The sequence below is a fragment of the Rana temporaria genome, chromosome 1 (assembly GCF_905171775.1).
Source record: "Rana temporaria chromosome 1, aRanTem1.1, whole genome shotgun sequence".
NCBI lineage: Eukaryota > Metazoa > Chordata > Amphibia > Anura > Ranidae > Rana > Rana temporaria.
In genome coordinates, this window is record NC_053489.1 from 324,470,284 (window position 1) to 324,490,399 (window position 20,116).

A 20,116-nucleotide genomic window follows, 5' to 3' on the forward strand; every position below is an offset into this window, starting at 1 on the left:
GTTACACAGTGACAGGAACTTTCAACAAACTACCACAGTGCTCAACAGCGCTGTGGTACTTCGCTGGGAACTATAACCCGACAGTTGTAGTTTCCCTTTCACAGAACACTGTGAATGAGTGACATGGTCAGGTGGGCGGAGTCCCTCATGGTCACATCTTTTGTGAATTGTGGCAGCAGACACAAGGAGAAGAACCCCCCTGGGCGGGGTCAGCTGGAGCACTAACATGTTACATGTTACACCCATATTCAGAGTGTAAAACGTAACATGTTAGAAAAGGTGAACTTATCCTTTAAGAGAACTCTATGGCTGGACTTATACAGCATTGCTTATGTTTTTTTAGGAATAAGAAGATAACCAAAATAATATGGCAATAAATGGATGTTTTTTCACTTCATTATATACTGAATTTCTTTTACCAACTGTTGTAAAGCTAAATATTGCAAGTGCATCGCTAGAAACAGAACAGAAAGAAAACATTACCAAGGTGCAAAAGTCTCCAAACATTTTGGGGTGGATTTACTAAAATTGGATTACTCTACTATTGGTTACTGGTGCAACTCTGTATTTTAGCTAATCAGCTTTTAACTTCAGCTTGTTCAATTAAGCTTTGACATCAAAACATGGAAGCTGATGGTTTCTTTGCAGAGCTGCACCAGATTTTGTACTCTCCGATATTAGTAAATCTCCCCTTAGGTGTCTGGTGACAGTTCATGGCAACTTCTCTTTTCAGTTAAAATGTTGATTGCTTCATATTTAATTTCATTATAAAAACATTGTATTTTCTCACCAAAAGATTGCATAATTTTTTGTTTTACTGCCTTAAGCAACTATCAAAACCACTTTAAAAAGTCCTGTGTTAATCTGTCTGGGTAGAGAAGGATTCATCTATTTCTTCTTTGTTAAATTCCTTTATGCTGAAATCCACCTTCACCCACTTCTTGAAATATGCCTGGGATCCGTTAGCATTTTCTACCACAAACTTGTCAATTTTGATAAGTGGAATGTTCTGGAAGCTCAGGTAGTTGCCAGAAATTCCCCAGTCGTCTCCACATTTGGGATTTTTGCAGAATATCTTGTACTTTTTGTGGAAGCCACCAAATGCCACTGGCTTTGAGTGTTCCCTAGTGAAATACTTGTCCTTGAAGCTTCTATCGATCACTGTGTGGTGGGATTTCTGTTAAGAAGAGAGAGCAATTAGTAAGCAAGTATATTTGTAAACTGGGTGGTATATGCAATGGTTAGGGTTCTTTTATACGGGTAAATGTAAAGTACCTGGGTGTCACCAGATCGTAAAGTAGACAGCTGTGTGCAAAGTGACTGATCTGGCATCAAAAAGTAAAGAGCTGATTTGTTTTTATTGATTACTGAATTTTGCACTACTATGAACTAGACCAGGGGTTTCCAAACTTTCGAAGCAAAGGGCCAGTTTACTGTCCTTCAGGCTTTAGGGGGGCGGGACTGTGCCCAGTGAGAAGAAAAAATGCCCCGGCATCAGTGCCCCATCATTGGTTTTAATGAGAGAAATAGTGACCCATTCTTGATATCAATGAGGAGAGTAGTACTCCATTGATGGTGTCAGTAGCAGTAGAGGGAATGGTGCCCCATCATTGGTGTCAGTTGGTGGAATATTGGCCAGATAAAGGCAAGGAAAGGACCGCATCCTTTGGACTGCAGTTTGGAGACCACTGAACTAGACCATAAATGTTTTCTTATTTACTGTGTATTGCTTTCATAGTCACAGTGCTGGCAACTATTCTGAAATCTACATTAGAATGTAGTCAACCCAGTTCACCATTGACATGTGTTATCCCTGAGGCACAGTATGTGTGTACGGCTGAATATGAGAAGAATAAACAGCTGTAGCTGAAGGGATCTTGCAGTAGCATACACACTGCAGTGTGGCTTTTAATGACAGGTTACAAACAAATCCACCTCCACATAGCTCATAGGCCAATGTTCCATGGTTCGGAGGTTGGCTGCAAATACACAGCAAAGTGTCAGTAGACTAAACTAATAAAAATAATGATCTTTCGCTCAACCCTTTTCTCTAGCTGACAACTCTTCCTATATGACTCTAAATATTTTTATATGTATTTATTTATTTTTGCATCAATGTAAGAGGAACATTGCATTATGGTGTGCTGACATTCCCTTGCAACAGTATATATATGTTTTTACATCCCCTAGGTGGATATTAAAATAGAACAGAGGTTATCTATTCAGAACCTGCACAATTGTGAGTCTATACACATATTTCTGTGAGCTTCACAACCTCCTTACACACACACATATACATTTTGTGTGTACAGTATTTATTGCTTAGTTTTTTTTGGAGTGCTGCCTGAGCCAGCTGATCCATTCCACTTGATGAAAGAAACAATCAAGGAGGAGCAGGCGCCATTGGTTAAACTGTACAGCTATTTATTTATATTTGGAGATAGAAATAAAAGTACTCACTGGATTTGTAAAGTTTCAGGCATGTAGTTTGTTGTCCTGTGATTTCGTCAGGGCCCAACCGATAGATTTGAGTGTCCTTGGGTCTCTGTCACAGCGCTGGTATTTGGCTGTGTTGCTGGTGTAGTCTAGCTGGGTCCATGCGCTTGGTTGTGAGGATGTGGGCGCACAGATGTGCCAGAGGAGCCGCCGGAGCGCACGTTGAAGCGCACGCTTGTGGACGCTATGGTTGCGGGGGGAATGATGATGTCATCGACCGGAGACAGCAATGTGCGACGCGTTTCCGTGCATGTGCTGTGGTTCGATAGGGGAACGTACACACAGCGCGCACCTTTGTCAACGTACACACAGCTTGACAAAGGTGCGCGCTGTGTGTACGTTCCCCTATCGAACCACAGCACATGCACGGAAACGCGTCGCACATTGCTGTCTCCGGTCGATGACGTCATCATTCCCCCCGCAACCATAGCGTCCACAAGCGTGCGCTTCAACGTGCGCTCCGGCGGCTCCTCTGGCACATCTGTGCGCCCACATCCTCACAACCAAGCGCATGGACCCAGCTAGACTACACCAGCAACACAGCCAAATACCAGCGCTGTGACAGAGACCCAAGGACACTCAAATCTATCGGTTGGGCCCTGACGAAATCACAGGACAACAAACTACATGCCTGAAACTTTACAAATCCAGTGAGTACTTTTATTTCTATCTCCAAATATAAATAAATAGCTGTACAGTTTAACCAATGGCGCCTGCTCCTCCTTGATTGTTTCTTTCATCATATGTACCTGAGTGTCGCTTCAGCTCCCTCTGCATGGCTGCCTGGTTTTAACAGACTGTAAACTCATGTTATAAGCTCACCTAGCTTACAGGACTTTGCACCAAGGACTCTTTTTCTTTACATGTTTTACCACATGCGCTTTATTGTACTTAATTGATCCATTCCACTTGCAGGTGGCTGAAGCTGCACTTGGGCTTTAAGAACTCTAATTATACACAACTAACCTATTTTTATTAAATTGCATGCTTAATTAAATATAGTGTGTGTGTGACCTTTCCACATACATTTATGAGTCTAATGTTATCTGTATCGCACGCAAAGGTTTTACATCTTCCACAAAGCAGACGTTTGTTCTCCTTTGATAGTAAAGGTCCTTTAAAATTCTTTTTAAAATCACGAAGCCTCTTCTCTTCTCTTTGAAAATGAAGATTCTGTGAATAAAAATGTAAAAAATAAATAATTTGATAACATTTTAAGCACCTTTAAAAGAAACCTAAAGTGGTACCTGAGTTCAAGCATTCCAGGTAATAACATGCAGTGCAGGCATTGCCGGGACAAGGTCATTCAGTCATCCTAAGCATTAAGGTGAAAAAACATCTTACGATTACCAGCTCCCCCAGCCCCCCATTTTACTTACCTGAGCCCTGGAAAGTCCTGCGTCACTAACACACCCTTCGCTTGCTCGGTCTTCTTGGCTCTTCATTGGATAGATTGATAGCAGCGCGCGCAGCCATTGGCTTGCACTGCTGTGAATCAACTCCAATGACACAAGGGGCGGGGCCGAGTCCTGTAGTCAACGGCTATGGACGCTGAATACAGGACTCGGGAGCGCGCCCGCAAGGTAACCCCCATGGGAAAGCGCTTCCCAGAGGGGGTTATCAGAAGTGGGGAGGAGCTGAGATAGCCGCCATGAGACCCCAGAAGACGGGGATTGGGACCACTCTGTGCAAAACAAGCTGCACATGGGAGGTAAGTATGATATGTTTGTTATTTTTTTTTTTATATATATTCGAACCTTTAGTATCACTTTAAGTACAAGTGGAAAATCTGTCTAAAACCAGTAGGAGGTACATACTGAACCTGCTATCTAAATGCATTCTGTTTTCTTGTACAGTTGTGCTTATAAGTTTATATACCCTGGCAGAATTTATGATTTCTCGGCCATTTTTCAGAGACTATGAATGATAACACAAACTTTTCTTTCACTCATGGTTAGTGTTTAGCTGAAGCCATTTATTATCAATCAACTGTGTTTACACTTTTTAAATCATCACAACAGAAACTACCCAAATGACCCCAATCAAAAGTTTACCCCAGTTCTTTATACCGTGTATTTCCCCCTTTAACATCAATGACAGCTTGAAGTCTTTGGTGGTATTTGTGGATGAGGCTCTTTATCTTCTCAGATGGTAAAGCTGCCCATTCCTCTTGGCAAAAAGCCTCCATGTCCTGTAAATTCTTGGGCTGTCTTACATGAACTCCACGTTTGAGATCTCCCCAGAGTGGCTCAATGATTTTGAGGTCAGGAGACTGAGATGGCCACTCCAGAACCTTCACTTTATTCTGCTGTAGCCAATGACAGGTGGACTTGGCCTTGTGTTTTGGATCATTGTCATGTTGGAATGTCCAAGTAAGTCTCATGTGCAGCTTCCTGGCTGATGAATGCAAATGTTCCTCCAGTATTTTTTGATAACATACTGCATTCATCTTGCCAACAATGTTGACCAAATTTCCTGCGCCTTTGTAGCTCACACATCCCCAAAACATCAGCGATCCACCTCCGTGTTTCACAGTAGGAATGGTGTACCTTTCAGCATAGGCCTTGTTGACTCCTCTCCAAATAAAGCATTTATAGTTGTGGCCAAAAAGCTAAATTTTGGTCTCATCACTCCAAATCACTTTGTGCCAGAAGGTTTGAGGCTTGTCTCTGTGGTGTTTGGCGTATTATAAGTGGGATACTTTGTGGCATTTGTGTAGTAATGGATTTCTTTTGGCGACTCGACCATACAGCCCATCTTTCTTCAAGTGCCTCCTTTTTGTGCATTTGAAACAGCCACACCACATTATCAGAGAGTCCTGTATTTCACCTGAAGTTTTTTGTGGGTTTTTCTTTGCATCCCAAACCATTTTCTGGGCAGTTGTGGCTGAAATGTTAGTCTACCTGACCGTGGTTTGGTTTCAACAGAACACTCATTTTCCACTTCTTGATTAGAGTTTGAACACTGCTGATTGGCATTCTCAATTCCTTGGATATCTTTTTATATCCCTTTCCTGTTTTATACAGTTCAACTACCTTTTCCTGCAGAATTCTTTTGCTTTCCCCATGACTTACAATCCAGAAACGTCAGTGCAGCACTGGATGAAAGATGCAAGGGTCTATTAAGAGTCCAGAAACTCATTTACGTTTTATACACACACTAATTACAAGCAAACAGATCATAGGAGAGAATGGTTACCTTTTAATAGCCATTCAAACCCCTTTGTGTCAACTTGTGTGCATGTTACCAGGCCAAAATCACGAGGGTATGTAAGCTTTTGATCAGGGTAATTTGGGTAGTTTCTGTTGTGATTATGATTTAAAAAGAATAAACATAGTTGATTGATAATAAATGGCTCCAGCCAACCACTAACCATGAGTAAAAGAAATGTTTTTGTGTTATCATTCATATTCTCTGAAAAATGAACAAAAAATCATAAATTCTGCCAGGATACGTAAACTTATGAGCATAACTGTATATGATGACCTGCCTTGACTTTACACTGACATTGGATGCACAAGGAAAAATATGGTAGCTGATCCCCAACCATGCCTGTGCAATCACTCACCAGGGAAAGCTTTTAAGATAAGATAATCTACCATTTTGCCCATTTGAGGTCACGGGAGTTATCAGTAAATACCAACTGCAGTGCTGGTATATGTGCCAAGGATCTCCTTGTAGCCACGAGTGGCTGCAGTCACAAATTGAATCCCATTCTCCAGTGTGTGCAGTAGTGAGTGATTGCACAGTGGGCCCCATCATCCTTGGGGCCTGCGTGCACTGAGCACTTTATGGATACGTATCAGTACAGTTGTGGACATATGCAAATGGTCATAAACAGAAATAAAGTATTTGCCCCTTTCAATGCATGACATTATTGAATGATCCCTCGCAATATTAGCCCAAGGTGGCACTTGGCCAGTGTATGTTAGGAAAATGCTGAGGCAGGGTCGGAAAAAGGAGGGGGCCAGGTGCAGTGGTAGTGCCAGAGGGGACTTGGGTATACTATAGTACCATCAAAATTTGATCTAGCACCTGGAGAACCGTTTCAGCAAAGCAGCTCACTGCTGTAATTTCAGTGCTTACTGCTGTAAACAGAACTGGCAGAGGTTTTCCACTACTTGCTTCTTCTGCCAGGCTCTAATAAATTACATCTAATGCAGATCCCAGCACAGGAGGTGAATAGTGGAAGACCACCTCTGCTTGCCAGGTTTACAGGTGAGGTGCTGTATTATCATGTGAAATTGTCAAACTGCTGAGACAAAGTCTGCAGACTGCCAGGATACAGAGACTGTACCATTTAACTCCAGTACATACAGGTAAACCAGAGAGATGCTGCACCAGATTTTGCAATCTCCAGTTTTAGTAAATATAGACTCATGAATAACAAACCAGGAGGGTGCAATTTGGCATCTTCACCCTGGGCACTGAAGCCCAGTTCTGTGTTTACAAGTGACAGTCTACCTCTCCTGATGGCTCACGCACCTCTCCCTGCTGCTGACACCCCCACTGGATGATCTACCTGTTGCTTAAAGTGAGAGAGGTGAAGCCACAAATGAGTGTGCACTTAGTGCACTATGCATGGAAACAAACTGCGGCTACAGGAAGTACTAGACTGCACTCATGGCTTTAATTAACATTACCTATTTAAGACCCTCCCACAGTGCCCTTTGGCCACACAATTTTTTGTGCCACGTTTTCATATTATAAATAAGAAGTGCCTCCTTTAATGTTTCTTAGGATGTGGCATATTGGTTAGCTCTGACACCATATTACCTTTTATTATTGAAAATCATATAATACTATATACTAAACTTACCATCATATACCTCATACATATGCCAATTAGACTTGGAATAATACACTTTTCAGATTTACCACAATATTAATACTACTGCAAGTATTACCTGTCTTATAAATTCAGTTCTGTCCTTCTTCTGGAGAACAGCAACTGCATTATTCATTAAAACCTCATGTAGCAAATTAATCTCTTCCTTTTCAGCTTGCTCATGCTTGCTAGTGATAAGGTAGCACTTGCTGTCCTTTGCTCTTCCTCGACCTGTGTGATATAAATATGAATACTCTATGTTCAAGTCACAACATTTGTGAAATATTGCTCTAAATGGCATCCTCTACTGCAGGGGTCTCCAAACTTTCTAAACAAAGGACCTGTTTACTGTTCTTCAGACCTAAGGGGGGTCAGACTGTGGGGCATTGGGAGTAGAAAAGGTCCTGATGTTAGTGGGAATAAACAATGCCCCATCTTTGGTGTCAGTGGGAGGAATAGACCCCCATTGTCGGGGTCATTGGACCCCATTGTTGGTTTTATTGGGATGAATTGTGTCTCATTTTTGATGTCATTGGGAGGAATTCTGCCCCTTCATTAGTGTCAGTGGGGGTGGGATTATGTCCCATTGTTGGTATCAGTTAATTAAAATAGTGCTCCAAGGGCCAGATAGAAGCAAGGAAAGTGCAGCATCAAAAAACAGCCTGTGGCCACAAATCAGCCTCATGAGGATTCATTGATCAAGCCAATTTATTTAAAGACCAACTACAGGCAAAACAAAAAATCTCCTTCAAGGGTTAGATACTTGTTATATGTAGGTGTGCATGAGGTGTGAGGGTCCCTCCAGCTGTTCAACTGGTCCTACAAAGCAGTGGCACAGGGAAAACAGCAAATCACTGGGGGTTCATGGAGGGGAAACCTCATAGACCAGCTGCACTGGATTTCTATTTTATGCCTTATTCTGAACTCTCTAAATAGGTGTACAAGATATAGACCGTTTGTCTTTCTATTTATTTAATAACTGTACCTCTGACTTGGATCATCTTGGTAACATTGCCAACATATTCATACAGAAGAACCAGATTACATGCTGGAATATCTATGCCCTCATCAGCCACGGATGTAGCTATTAACAACTTGTTGTCTCCTGAGTTTCTAAATGTGTCCAGAGCTCCTTTCTGGCTTGGAAGGGTCATTCCTGAAATTACAAGGTACACAAACATCATAATTGATACATCAATTATTAAAGTGGAGCTGTCACTCTGCAACAAATGTACGGACTTACCTAATAACGCAAAATTCAGTAACCCATATTAACCAGTCAGCCAGACTGACCTTTCTAAACTGCACCCCACTGAAATCTGGTTGACATGCATGACTACACACTGCTCTCTGCACTGGCTTGGGTATTTAACTTCTCCATTTTAAAGGTTCAAGTATGTTTTTTAAAATGGTCAGCTGCATTCTGTTTCACCCCTTCATTTTAGTATAAAACCAAGCTTGTGGTACTGTAACAAGCATTGGGTCCCTCTGCTCTAATAGGAATAGGAGAACTGTAGAAGAAAGCTAGGGTAAAAATGAAATCTAAGACACCTGACCATCAATATGTATTAACTACACACTTTTCACCTTGTTTCTAGTTGTGTCTTCCTCCTTTTTTTCCTGCACCTTACAAATCACGCCTTCTTTATTTAAAGGCTTGACAAATTTGCTTTGAATCTAGGTGCCAGCTAAAAAAGTTAGGAGCCAGTTTTTTAAGTTACTTGCCTACTGGGCACTTTCACCCCTTTCTGCCCAGGCAATTTTCCAGCTTTCAGTGCTGGAAAATTTGACACAGCTGATGACATGGTAAAGGACCTCTGTAATTGGCCCTTTACCCCGATCTGTAATCAGCTGTGTCTGAAGGACACAGTGATCACACAGAGCGTGCCTGTGGGGGCATGCAGAGGCAGGGGTATTTGGAAGGCTGTTAATAGACACCCTCCCAGAACTGGACGACCATGCTGTAGCTGTCCTTCGGCTATAGCCCAGTCGACAAGTGGGAGGCGGAGGCGGGCGGCTGACAAAAGCCCAGATGCCAGGATGCAAGTTCTATTCGCCATAGCGACCTGGCGCCGGAGATTTGTTGAGACCCGATTTAAAGTATCAAAAATCAAAACCTTTTTTAAAAACCCTGTTGCTTAATCCGTATACCATTAGGCAGATTTTATTTCACTTATTGTCCTGTAGGCAACAAGAGGTGTGATGGAATCCCCTCTTATGCCGCATACACACGGTCGGAATTTCTGGATTTATTGGATGTAGCATCAGTATTCCATCCACTTAGTTAAGTGCTGTGTACATCTGTACAGATATCAGTCCCATGTGAGACACACATTTAAATGCTTTTAATAAGCCATCACAACAAAGAGCAAGGCTTTAGACATTTGTTCCATCCTCTCCATGAAAAGTAGGAGGGATACTTTTTTGAAGAAGTCAACCAATTTAGACACTGACAGATTAAAGTCTTTGCTAAAATGGCATGGAGGATAAGACCAGCCATTTCAAATTGGGATTTAGGGAGAGTTACTAATGTATCCATCATTTTACAAATGCCCTCTCAAGGGAATAAATGTATCCATCCTCTCAGTTAGGGCACAGGACCTTCAAGGTACTTCCATTCTTACAGAGGAAAAATCAACAAACTGTGTAGTAAAAAGGTCTGTGCAGCTGTAGGAGCCCTAAAAGACCCCAGGTTTGGGACAGCAGGCTGCATCTTCAGATGCAAGGTAGAGCAGAAGTCTGACACAACCCCACCTTAAACCGGAGATGATGACAGTAGTGCCTTAAAAACTGTGACTTCAAACATATATGTTTGGGACTCTAAATGTGAGACAGAGATAGTAACAGGGGCCAAAGCTCAGCCTGTTCTAAGGTTTTTGGAGGTTCAGAGACAGACTGCAGGAAAAAGCAGTGACGTGCACTTAAAGCCTCTAGGTGCAGTGTGGCCACATAGTTGAGCCTATATGACCAAAAAGTCCCAAGTGTACATAGACCTACCTGTTGACCTGAGAAAGGTCTTGCCCAATTGAGCTGAGGAAGACGGATAATGATGATGACCCTATAACAATAGAGAAATATAAGTGTCTGTGAAGCTTGGGGAGGACTCAGTCCCTTTCAGGGTTACTGGTTAAATACCCCAGAACCACTAAAGGGAGTATGGGCTGAGGTCAACCATGTCAGCAGGACTGTCCTTTCAGTATTTTTGCGAAGGACAAGTGGCTTCCTTGCAGCAATGCAATTGGACCTAATGTGATGCAAGGCCTCTGGTACTCACAAACCCTGGTAGCTGGTGCTGATGAGTGTTAATGGTGACCAGAGGTGATCAAGTCACTGTAGGCATGCAGGGGAAACAGACCAGAAATTAAAGATCCATGTGGTGCTGCAGAAGCAGCAGCAGGATGGTGCCCCAATTTAGACTGAATGATGGGAATGAAAGCTTGGTCGCTCAACCTAGCAGATAACATCAGCACTACCAAATGACATCACCCGTAACCCTTACCATCATAAACTGGCAGTGGCATGAAATTTAAACAGGCGCTCAGCTGTGAAAATTAAGAAGTAGCTCCCAGTGCTTAAGCTGGATTGGCTTTACACACTAGGGCTGTGCCATGGAGATGGAAAATGCTCCACAACCAACACAGTACACTCAGGTCTGGAAAGTGTCACAATGCAGCTCCCAATGCCCATAGGTCAAATTCTAGGCTTGCCCTGCATGTCCAGTCCAGTTGGGTCCTGGTACAACTTCCAAAGCTAGCCCTGAGGAAACACTGATACTGTGTTGTGTAGAAGCTGTATAGAGACCAGGTGGGTGCAGTAAGGGGTTAATGTATGTAGATGGGGTGGGTGCAGTAAGGGGCTAATGTATAGAGATGGGGTGGGTGCAGTAAGGGGCTAATGTATAGAGATGTGGTGGGTGCAATAAGGGGTTAATGTATGGAGATGGGGTGATTTTATCCCATCTCCATACATTAACCCCTTATTGCACCCAACCCATCTCCATCCAGTAACCCCTTACTGACCAATACCCCATCTCTATACTCTATACTCCCTACTGGATGGAGATTGGGTGGGTGCAGTAAGGTGTTAATTATGATGCAAAGAGGTCATAATGGGCACCTCTCACCTGCCAGGAGTGAACAGAGACACATGGAGATGGAAGAGCCGGTGCCCGGAGTGTACATGCAGGTGACCCACCGGGTGCAATAGTCAGTCCCCACCCCCCTCCTTCCTGACATGCACGATAGGTCCGTCATTTACAAGCCTGAGGACCCCAAAACACAATCCATAGCACCCAGCTAGCTCACACCCCCACCAGGACCTCTCCAGCCCATTCAAGGAAGTTCCCCAGCACTCACACCCCGGTCAGCGGTCAGTTAGACGGGAAGGAGGCGGGGACATACACTCCTGCCATCTATGCTTCTAGGTTATCACCGGAGCTGTAGGGGTAATGGCATGCGATTTTGGACAGAAAATTCACAGAATTCCTGTTCAAACCGCATGTGATTTGCAGTGCAATTTGAGCCCATTTATTTTGTATGGGCTCAAATCACACCGCATTGGAGCATTTTCGTGAGTACCGATACTCGCGAAAATGCCCAGTATTGATACCAGTATTTTTTTTTTTTAAAGATATTTTTATTAGGTTTAAGACAAACCAACAAACAGAAAACATACAAAAAAAAAACAGACAACCTGGTCATAAACGTTAGGCAATACCCTCAAACATAGAAAAATAAACTGACATCAGTGCAAAATATAAAGTAGGCACAGTGGTAAAAGGATCAGGTATAATACCTGGATATAGCAAAAGCGGAGGTCCAGACATTAGAGATCCGTGAGGCACGGCCCATCAATGGTCAAGCAAGAGTAGTACAATCAGTGCTGGGAGAGGGTTAGCAGACTAGCCAACCATCTACCCCAAATTTTGTGGAAGGTTTTGTTCCGTTTCCGGAGTTCAAAAGTAAGTTTAAACAGTAAGATAGCGTCATTAATAAGTTTTAACCAGCGGGATTTCAGAGAGGTCTGTGTGTCCTTCCAGGACAGTAAAATCGCTTTTTTTTAACATAGAAGAAGAGTATACGGAGCAGTCTCTTGGCATGTGATGATAGGTGTAATTCGCCAAAAATGCCTAATAGGCAGTTCTTGGGGTGGATTATGTTTGGGAGGCCTAGCACCGATGAGATGAAAGCACCCATTTCTTCCCAGAAGTCCTGGACTACCGGGCATGTCCAGAAGCAGTGTAAGAAATTGGTCTCCCGGCCACAGCCGCGGAAACGGGCAGCTGAGGGCAGGAGACCCATCCTGTGTAACCTAGCCGGAGTGAGGCAATACCATGCCAAACACAAAAAAATGGAGAAGATTTTCGTTAAACATTGGTCCATTTTAATTCAGGACCCTCACTTATCTTCTTCCATTACCCCTTCACCTAAATTTGCTTATCGTAGAGCACCCAATATAAAAGGCAAGATTGCGCCCAGTAAAATCAAACCCACAGATCATTCTAAATTAGTAAGACTCAAACAATTAACTCTGATCCCCTTGATTGGGATGTATCAATGTAAAAAATCTAAATGTCTGGCCTGTGTTAATGTTCCACATGGCAAGAAGAACTTTATAGTTAATAATAAGACGTATACATTGAATTCTTTTTACAATTGCTCGACCACCTATGTCATCTACTGTATCTCTTGTCCTTGCGGCCTGTTATATATTGGCCGTACTATCAGGCCTCTTCGCACAAGATTTGGTGAACATAGGCGGGCTGTTCAAGGAGCTAATCCCAAATATAGTGTAGCACGCCATTTCGCTTCCCATCATCACTGCGATACATCACTACTGCAAGTTTGGGTTATTGAAGCAATTCCTGAAACCCCTACAGCAGTAGAAAGATTCCAACGTTTATGTAAACAGGAGACCTATTGGATCTATTCTCTCAACACTATGTCGCCGTATGGCTTGAATGAAGAAATTGACACTAATAATGTCATCTGATGTCTTTTGCGTCTTTTTGAGACTCTTTGCATATATATTTTTATCTTATATATTTTTATCAATTATGTGCCCTACTGTTCTTCCCCTTTTTTTAGTGTTGCTATATTAGGAGTAGTTTTGTTGGAGAGTACGTGCATATATACATCTTATATGACCTGTCTTGTATTTGTTTGCACTTATGTGAGCCATACCTTTACCATATAAGTACATGTGTTTATATTACATATGTGTGTGTATGGTGTTATACGTGTACATGTATGTGTGCATTTTTTATGGATGCATATATTTTTTATACACTCGTTATCCCTTTGATAGGTCCCAATATGGTGATGTATATGTGTGCATATTGTATATGTAATATACATATGCGTATATATATATATATTTTTATATTTTTTATATATTAGTAATAATTTTTAATATAATTAATAATTTTTAGGATAATTTTATTATTATGTATTGTAATGTGAGGGATTTTAAAACATTTAACATACTGGTAATGATGATTTCCTAGATATATATATTATATATTGATGTTATCATGTTTATTCATTTATTTATAATTCCCCCCTTTCATTACCTAGTTTTTAACACTTCGTTTCTATGTGAGCTGTATAATACCCCATAATGTTTGTTTTACATATTAATAATACATTTAAGTTGCATTGTATATTGCGCTGGTGCAGTGCTTATACGCTTGCCATCTCTGTCATTCTATGTTGTTAAATTGATGTTTGCCGCCAGCCTATCACAGCACTTCCTTTCCTTTTTAATACGTCTGTCCCCTATGGACAGCATGGATCTGATGAAACAGCTGACGCTGTGAAACGCGTTATCCTATTGGCCAGCACGGACCTGCACGTCACTTCCGGCGCGACGACGGCACGCTGCGCTCCACGCTGAAGCGCACGCCGCATCCTCTGTGGCTTTCCGGTGTTCCTGTCCCCTGACACCGATCTCAATCCATCTGCTACAGCTTACATTCTGGATGCTCGCCAGCCAAGACTACTGCAGGACTCCAGGCACATATCCATTTGCTGATCGCCCACATCTTCCAATTTTGGTCTCTTTGCCTACCATCTACTTCAAGTTTGTGAGTAGGCATTTTGTATATGTACATTTATTTTATTTTACTCCAGCTATTAAATTTTGGGCTTACTGCACTCAGATTGGCGCACTCTGTTTTTTCTTTTGATCGTTTCAGAGCAATGCTTCTGCTTTAAGGTGCTGCCGCTAAGTGTTTCCCACAGCCACTTGTATTACATTTCATTGATCCAGGACTTTCATTGGACATTTTTATTATTGGACTCTAGTATTAGAATTGCATATACCTCATTTTATTCATTGGTTGCTCTGCAGGATCTTGCGCCACATTTCCGTTTTTTGCGGAGTGAGGTGGGTTTGATGGAAAATTTTGACCTGTATGATGCGGTCCCGGGAAGCAATAACGGAGGTTTTATACGTATCACTAAATTCTGACCAGTCCTCTTCTACCAGGGAGATGTCCAGAGAGGTCCATTTTACCTGAGCTTTGTGAAACCTGGTGTTAAAGTCAGTCATTAGGGCTGCATAATAGGTGGAGACAAGTTTAGTGGGATCTGGCTGTCTGAGCAGTTTTTCCAATGGGGGCAGGTCAGTGGGATCATCCAGGGAGCCAAACTGGGCACGGATAGCATGCCTGAGCTGGTATTAATAAAATAGGTACGATCTTGGTAAATCGAAGTCTAAACGTAGCTGAGAAAAAGATTTAAAGCCCTGAGCATTGTACAGGTGGCATAAATATTTAACCCCCTTGGAGTACCAGCGATTGGGATCGGGAAGGAAGTATAGTCCCTGCAGATTGGGATTAAACCACAGGGGGTTGTTGGAAGATTTCAGCCAGGTGTGTCTGGATATTTTAGTGACAATATAACGAAAAGAGGAAAGAGAAGTGGCAAGTAGGGAGGTTCCGGGGCGATCGGCGACCCGCCCTCTGTAGATAATATTATGTAGGGTTTCCAGAGAATATGCGATGGCTGCCTCTGTGGAGGTACAGGCATTGGCCGGAACTGGGCACAGCCAATCGTGGATGTGCACCAACTAGGATGCCAAATAATATGCCAGGCCTGCCAAGTGCGCTGGCAACCGTAGTGTTTCAAGTGCTACCTTGGGGGAGCCACCCTTCCACAGGAAAGAAGTACATATTGAATCTATGCGTTTAAAAATAGATTTAGGTATTTTGCAAGGGGAATTGGCAAGGATATAGAGTAATCTCGGTAGGTAGATCATTTTGAGGACGTTGGCCCTCCCCATAAGATCCAGAGGCAGATCCATCCACTTGGTCTGCTCCTGAAGGCAGACATTGATACCGGTATTGGTGCAACCCTGATTTATACTGAGGTTAAATTACACACAGGTAGACTCTATTTACTAATAGGTGACTTCTGAAGGCAATTGGTTCCACTAGATTTAAGTTAGGGGTATCAGAGTAAAGAGGAATACAAATGCACGATATTTGTAAAAAATTAAATATGTTTTTTTTTATGGCGGCACTTTATTATTTCACCGAGTGCCATTATAAAAAAAATATATATTAGTGGCGGAAGTGACCACAGTGGTGGAAAACCATGGCACGATTGCAATTGCGACATTTGCAGAGACTGCAAAACGTACTAAAGGAGAGGGTCAGAGACTGCAGACATACTACAGGAGATGGTCAGAGACTGCAGACATGATAGAAGTGTGTCCTAGCAGTGACCAGTGTGGGAAAACATTGATCAATGCACTATGTGTAAACAGGAGTTTGCAAGATATAACAAAACGAAAAAAATAAACATTACTAGCAGTCAATTCTCAAGCATAGGAGCACCCAATAAGAAGACAGTATGCGACTGGTCTAAACTATGTGGTATGTTCACCAATGCCAGTAGCCTGGCGGACAAGATGGGAGAACTAGAGATACTGTTGTACGAGGATGATTTAGATTTTGTGGGAATTTCAGAGACTTGCTTCGACAGCTCTCATGATTGGATAGAGAGGGTAAAAAAGGGGGAGCTCTGTAACTCTACTCTAACTGGTAACCTGTTAAATTAAAGCGTCGCCTATGGAGATTTTTAAGTACAGTAGTTTGGCGCCATTCCATGAGCATGCACAATTTTAAAGCATGACATGTTATATATCTATTTATTTGGCGTAACATCGTCTTTTATATTTTAGCAAAAAGTTGGGTTATATATTGTGGTGTTTTTTTTTTGCATTATAATTCATTAAAGAGTATTTTTTTAAATTGCGTTTGAAAATTTGCCCACCATTTGATTCTCCAGGGCCTCTGCTTAAAATGATTATATATATTAATATGTTTGGGGGGGTTCTGAGAAATTTTCTAGCGAAAAATTTAGTTTTTTACATGTAGGAGAGAAATGCCAGATTTGGCCCGGTAGTAGGGAAGTAGTTAAAAAAACGCATTGATATCTTCACTGCGGCCCTCCGTGCCCCATCTACGAAGACGAAACAGAACAATAACTTAGGTACAATTTGCTTTGCCAAGCCTCTTATTTTGACAATAGTACACGCATGATCATCAAGACATGCTAGAATTTTAGTTCCACTGTGGTTGGAAAGCCACAGCTGGGGCAACACAAATAAGGCATCCTAATGCATTTATGTCAATATGCTATCATCATTGCTGTCACTCAGTATTTTATCCAATTAAAAAAAAAAATATATATATATATATATATATATATAACTATATTTAGCACTAAAAATGATCATGTACAGGATGATCTCATGTCACTGCAAACATCATTAACAGCAGGTAAAGGGTATGTGAATGCTGCAAAATGTGCAAGCACTGAATTTTCTTCCATATCCCAGGTCTTGGTTACCTAAGGCCTGTCTGTCAGCTTAGAAATGACCTGGATGAATGAGTTGCCCAATGCTTGGCGTGAACAGGCAGATTTATGGTTTATAGGCACAGTATTTTTCTTTACCTATATTATCATGTCTTTTGCTTCTCCCAAATATTGTTTCTGGTTTTAAAAAGCTGAGTGATGGGGTTTCCTCAATCCATTTCTTCAGAGCCTAGAAATTACAGAAACGGTAACAATGATATTGTTAGTGACAAATATAGGAAAATCGCGTGACGCTTTAGTTTTTAACCACTTCAATACCAGGCACTTAACACCCCCCCCCCCCCCTCCTTCCTGCCCAAGCCAATTTTCAGCTTTTAGCACTGTTTAAATGACAATTGCGCAGTCATGCTACACTGTTCCCAAACATAATTTTTATCCTTTTTTCCCACAAATAGAGCTTTCTTTTGGTGGTATTTGATCACCTCTGTGTTTTTTATTTTTTGCGCTATAAACAAAAAAAAAAACGACAATTAAAAAATAAATATATAAATATATATATATATATATTTTACTTTTTGCTATAATAAATATCCCCAAAATATATATAAAAAAGTTTTCCTCAGTTTAGGCCGATACATATTCTACATATTTTTGGTAAAAAAAAAAAAAAATTGCAATATTTTTTTTTTACTAGTAATGGTGGTGATCAGCGATTTAGATCATGACTGTGAAATTATGGCGGACACATCGACACCATTCACATTTACACAGCGATCAGTGCTATAAATATGCACTTATTACTGTATAAATGTGACTGTCAGTGAGCTGTGATCAATGTCCTGTCACTAGGAAGAATGGGGAAATGCTTGTTTACATCAGCATTTCCCTGTTCTTCCTCTCCGTGAGACGATTGCGGGACTCCCGGCGGACATCGAGTCCGCGGGACCCGCCCACAATGCCGCATCTTAAAGGCGACATACTGGTACGTTGATCTGCCTGTACGTGCCATTCTGCTGACGTATATCGGCGTGAGCCGGTCAGCAAGCGGTTAAACCTAATTTTCCACATAGCTGCTCAATTAAACAGTGCATTAAGGTCGGCATGTAGCTTGGTGTCATCTGCAAAGACTCAAATGGTACTTTTAATCCCAGAACCAATATAATTTATAAAGATATTAAAAAGTAAGGGTCCCAGCAATGAATATTGGAGTACACCACTGATAACCTTAGACTATTCAGAGTGAGAGTCATTAACCAATACTCTGAATTCTGTCTGTTAGCCAGTTTTCTATCCATTTACAAATGGACCCTTCGAAGTCTATAGACTTTACCTTACACATGAGCCGTGTGGGGGGAACTGTGTCAAACGCTTTTGCAATATCCAAGTATACCATGTCCACAGCCACCCCTCTGTCCAAGATTTTACTTACCTCTTCATAAAAATAAATCAGGTTTGTTTGACAACTTCTGTCTTTCATGAATCCATGCTGTCTGCTGCTTAAAATGTTAATTTTTTTCCAACAATCTCCAGTATCTTCCAACTATAGGAGTTAAACTAACAGGTCTATAGTTACTTGGTTAAGACTTTGATCCCTTTTGAAATATGGGCACCACATCGGCCTTACACCAATCCAGTGGTACTATTCCCGTCCCTAAAAATTTGAACAATGGCTTTGAAATGACAGAGCTCAATTCTTTTAGGATCCGTGGGTGGATACCATCTGTCAGAGGCACTGTGAGCTCATCCTCTCAGTCTGCTGCAAACAGTGTGTGCCAGCTTGTATTTAAACTGGCCGTGCTGTATGTAGCATCTGATAAATTAGGGGTCTCGGTCACCCCAGGTCACCGGAATACGACCCTCTAAGCTTTTTTTTTAATGTTCATGGCTCTGCCTCACCTGCCTCCCTCCCCTTCCCTGGTTTTTGTACTGTACCTAACAGTGTTATTGAGCACGATTGCATTTATTATTCTAAACTTATGATCTTTGTATCCAGGAAATCCATTACATTTTTACTGTAATGATGAAAGCTATGTTCTTTGCTCTGTAATGAATTAAAATGGATCCAGGAAAAAGTATAAGGACTTTTTTTTCCACCTCAAGCTATAAATGACTGTACTCATCAGGGGACAATCTAACTACTTGCCGACCAGCCGCCGCAGTTATACGACGGCAGGTCGGCTCCCCTGCGCGAGGAGGTGCACGCCCCCCGCTCGTCCCTGACCCTGACGTGCGTGCCCCGGCGGGTGCGATCCCCTGCCGGGCACCCACGATCGCTCGTTACAGAGCAAGAACCGGGAGCTGTGTGTGCAAACACACAGCTCCCGGTCCTGTCAGGGGGAGAAATGCCTGATCGTCTGTTCATACAATGTATGAACAGCAATTTGTCATTTCCCCATGTCAGTCCCACCCCCCCTTCAGTTAGAACACACCCAGGGAACATGATTAACCCCTTCCTCGCCCCCTAGTGTTAACCCCTTCACTGCCAGTGGCATTTTTATAGTAATCAATGCATTTTTATAGCACTGATCGCTATAAAAATGCCAATGGTCCCAAAAATGTGTCAAAAGTGTCCGCCATAATGTCGGAGTACCGATAAAAATTGCTGAACGCCGCCATTACTAATAAAAAAAAATATTAATAAAAATGACATAAAACTATCCCCCATTTTGAAAACGCTATAACTTTTGCGTAAACCAATCAATAAACGCTTATTGTGATTTTTTTTTACGAAAAATATGTAGAAGAATATGTATCGGCCTAAACTGAGGAAAAAATTTTTTTTTTATATATTTTTGGGGGATATTTATTATAGCAAAAAGTAAAAAATATAATTTTCTTTCAAAATTGTCACTCTATTTTTGTTTATAGCGCAAAAACTAAAAACCGCAGAGGTGATCAAATACCACCAAAAGAAAGCTCTATTTGTGGGAAAAAAAGGACGTCAATTTTGTTTGGGAGCCACGTCGCA

General features: G+C 41.7%; 1 protein-coding gene across 1 annotated transcript in view; it reads right to left on the bottom strand.

Annotated features, from left to right (window-relative positions):
- Positions 1 to 380: 380 nt before the first annotated feature.
- The window catches only part of DDX58 (DExD/H-box helicase 58), a 76,758-nt gene continuing 57,022 nt past the window's right edge, over positions 381 to 20,116 (bottom strand). Inside the window, exons 16-20 of the mRNA XM_040360330.1 lie at positions 17,287 to 17,377; positions 8,310 to 8,480; positions 7,404 to 7,555; positions 3,523 to 3,669; positions 381 to 1,177 (exon numbers count right to left, since the gene is read on the bottom strand). Coding sequence (XP_040216264.1) covers positions 860 to 1,177; positions 3,523 to 3,669; positions 7,404 to 7,555; positions 8,310 to 8,480; positions 17,287 to 17,377 — 879 coding nt within the window. The 3' untranslated portion in view covers positions 381 to 859. The remainder of the gene's footprint in view (positions 1,178 to 3,522; positions 3,670 to 7,403; positions 7,556 to 8,309; positions 8,481 to 17,286; positions 17,378 to 20,116) is intronic.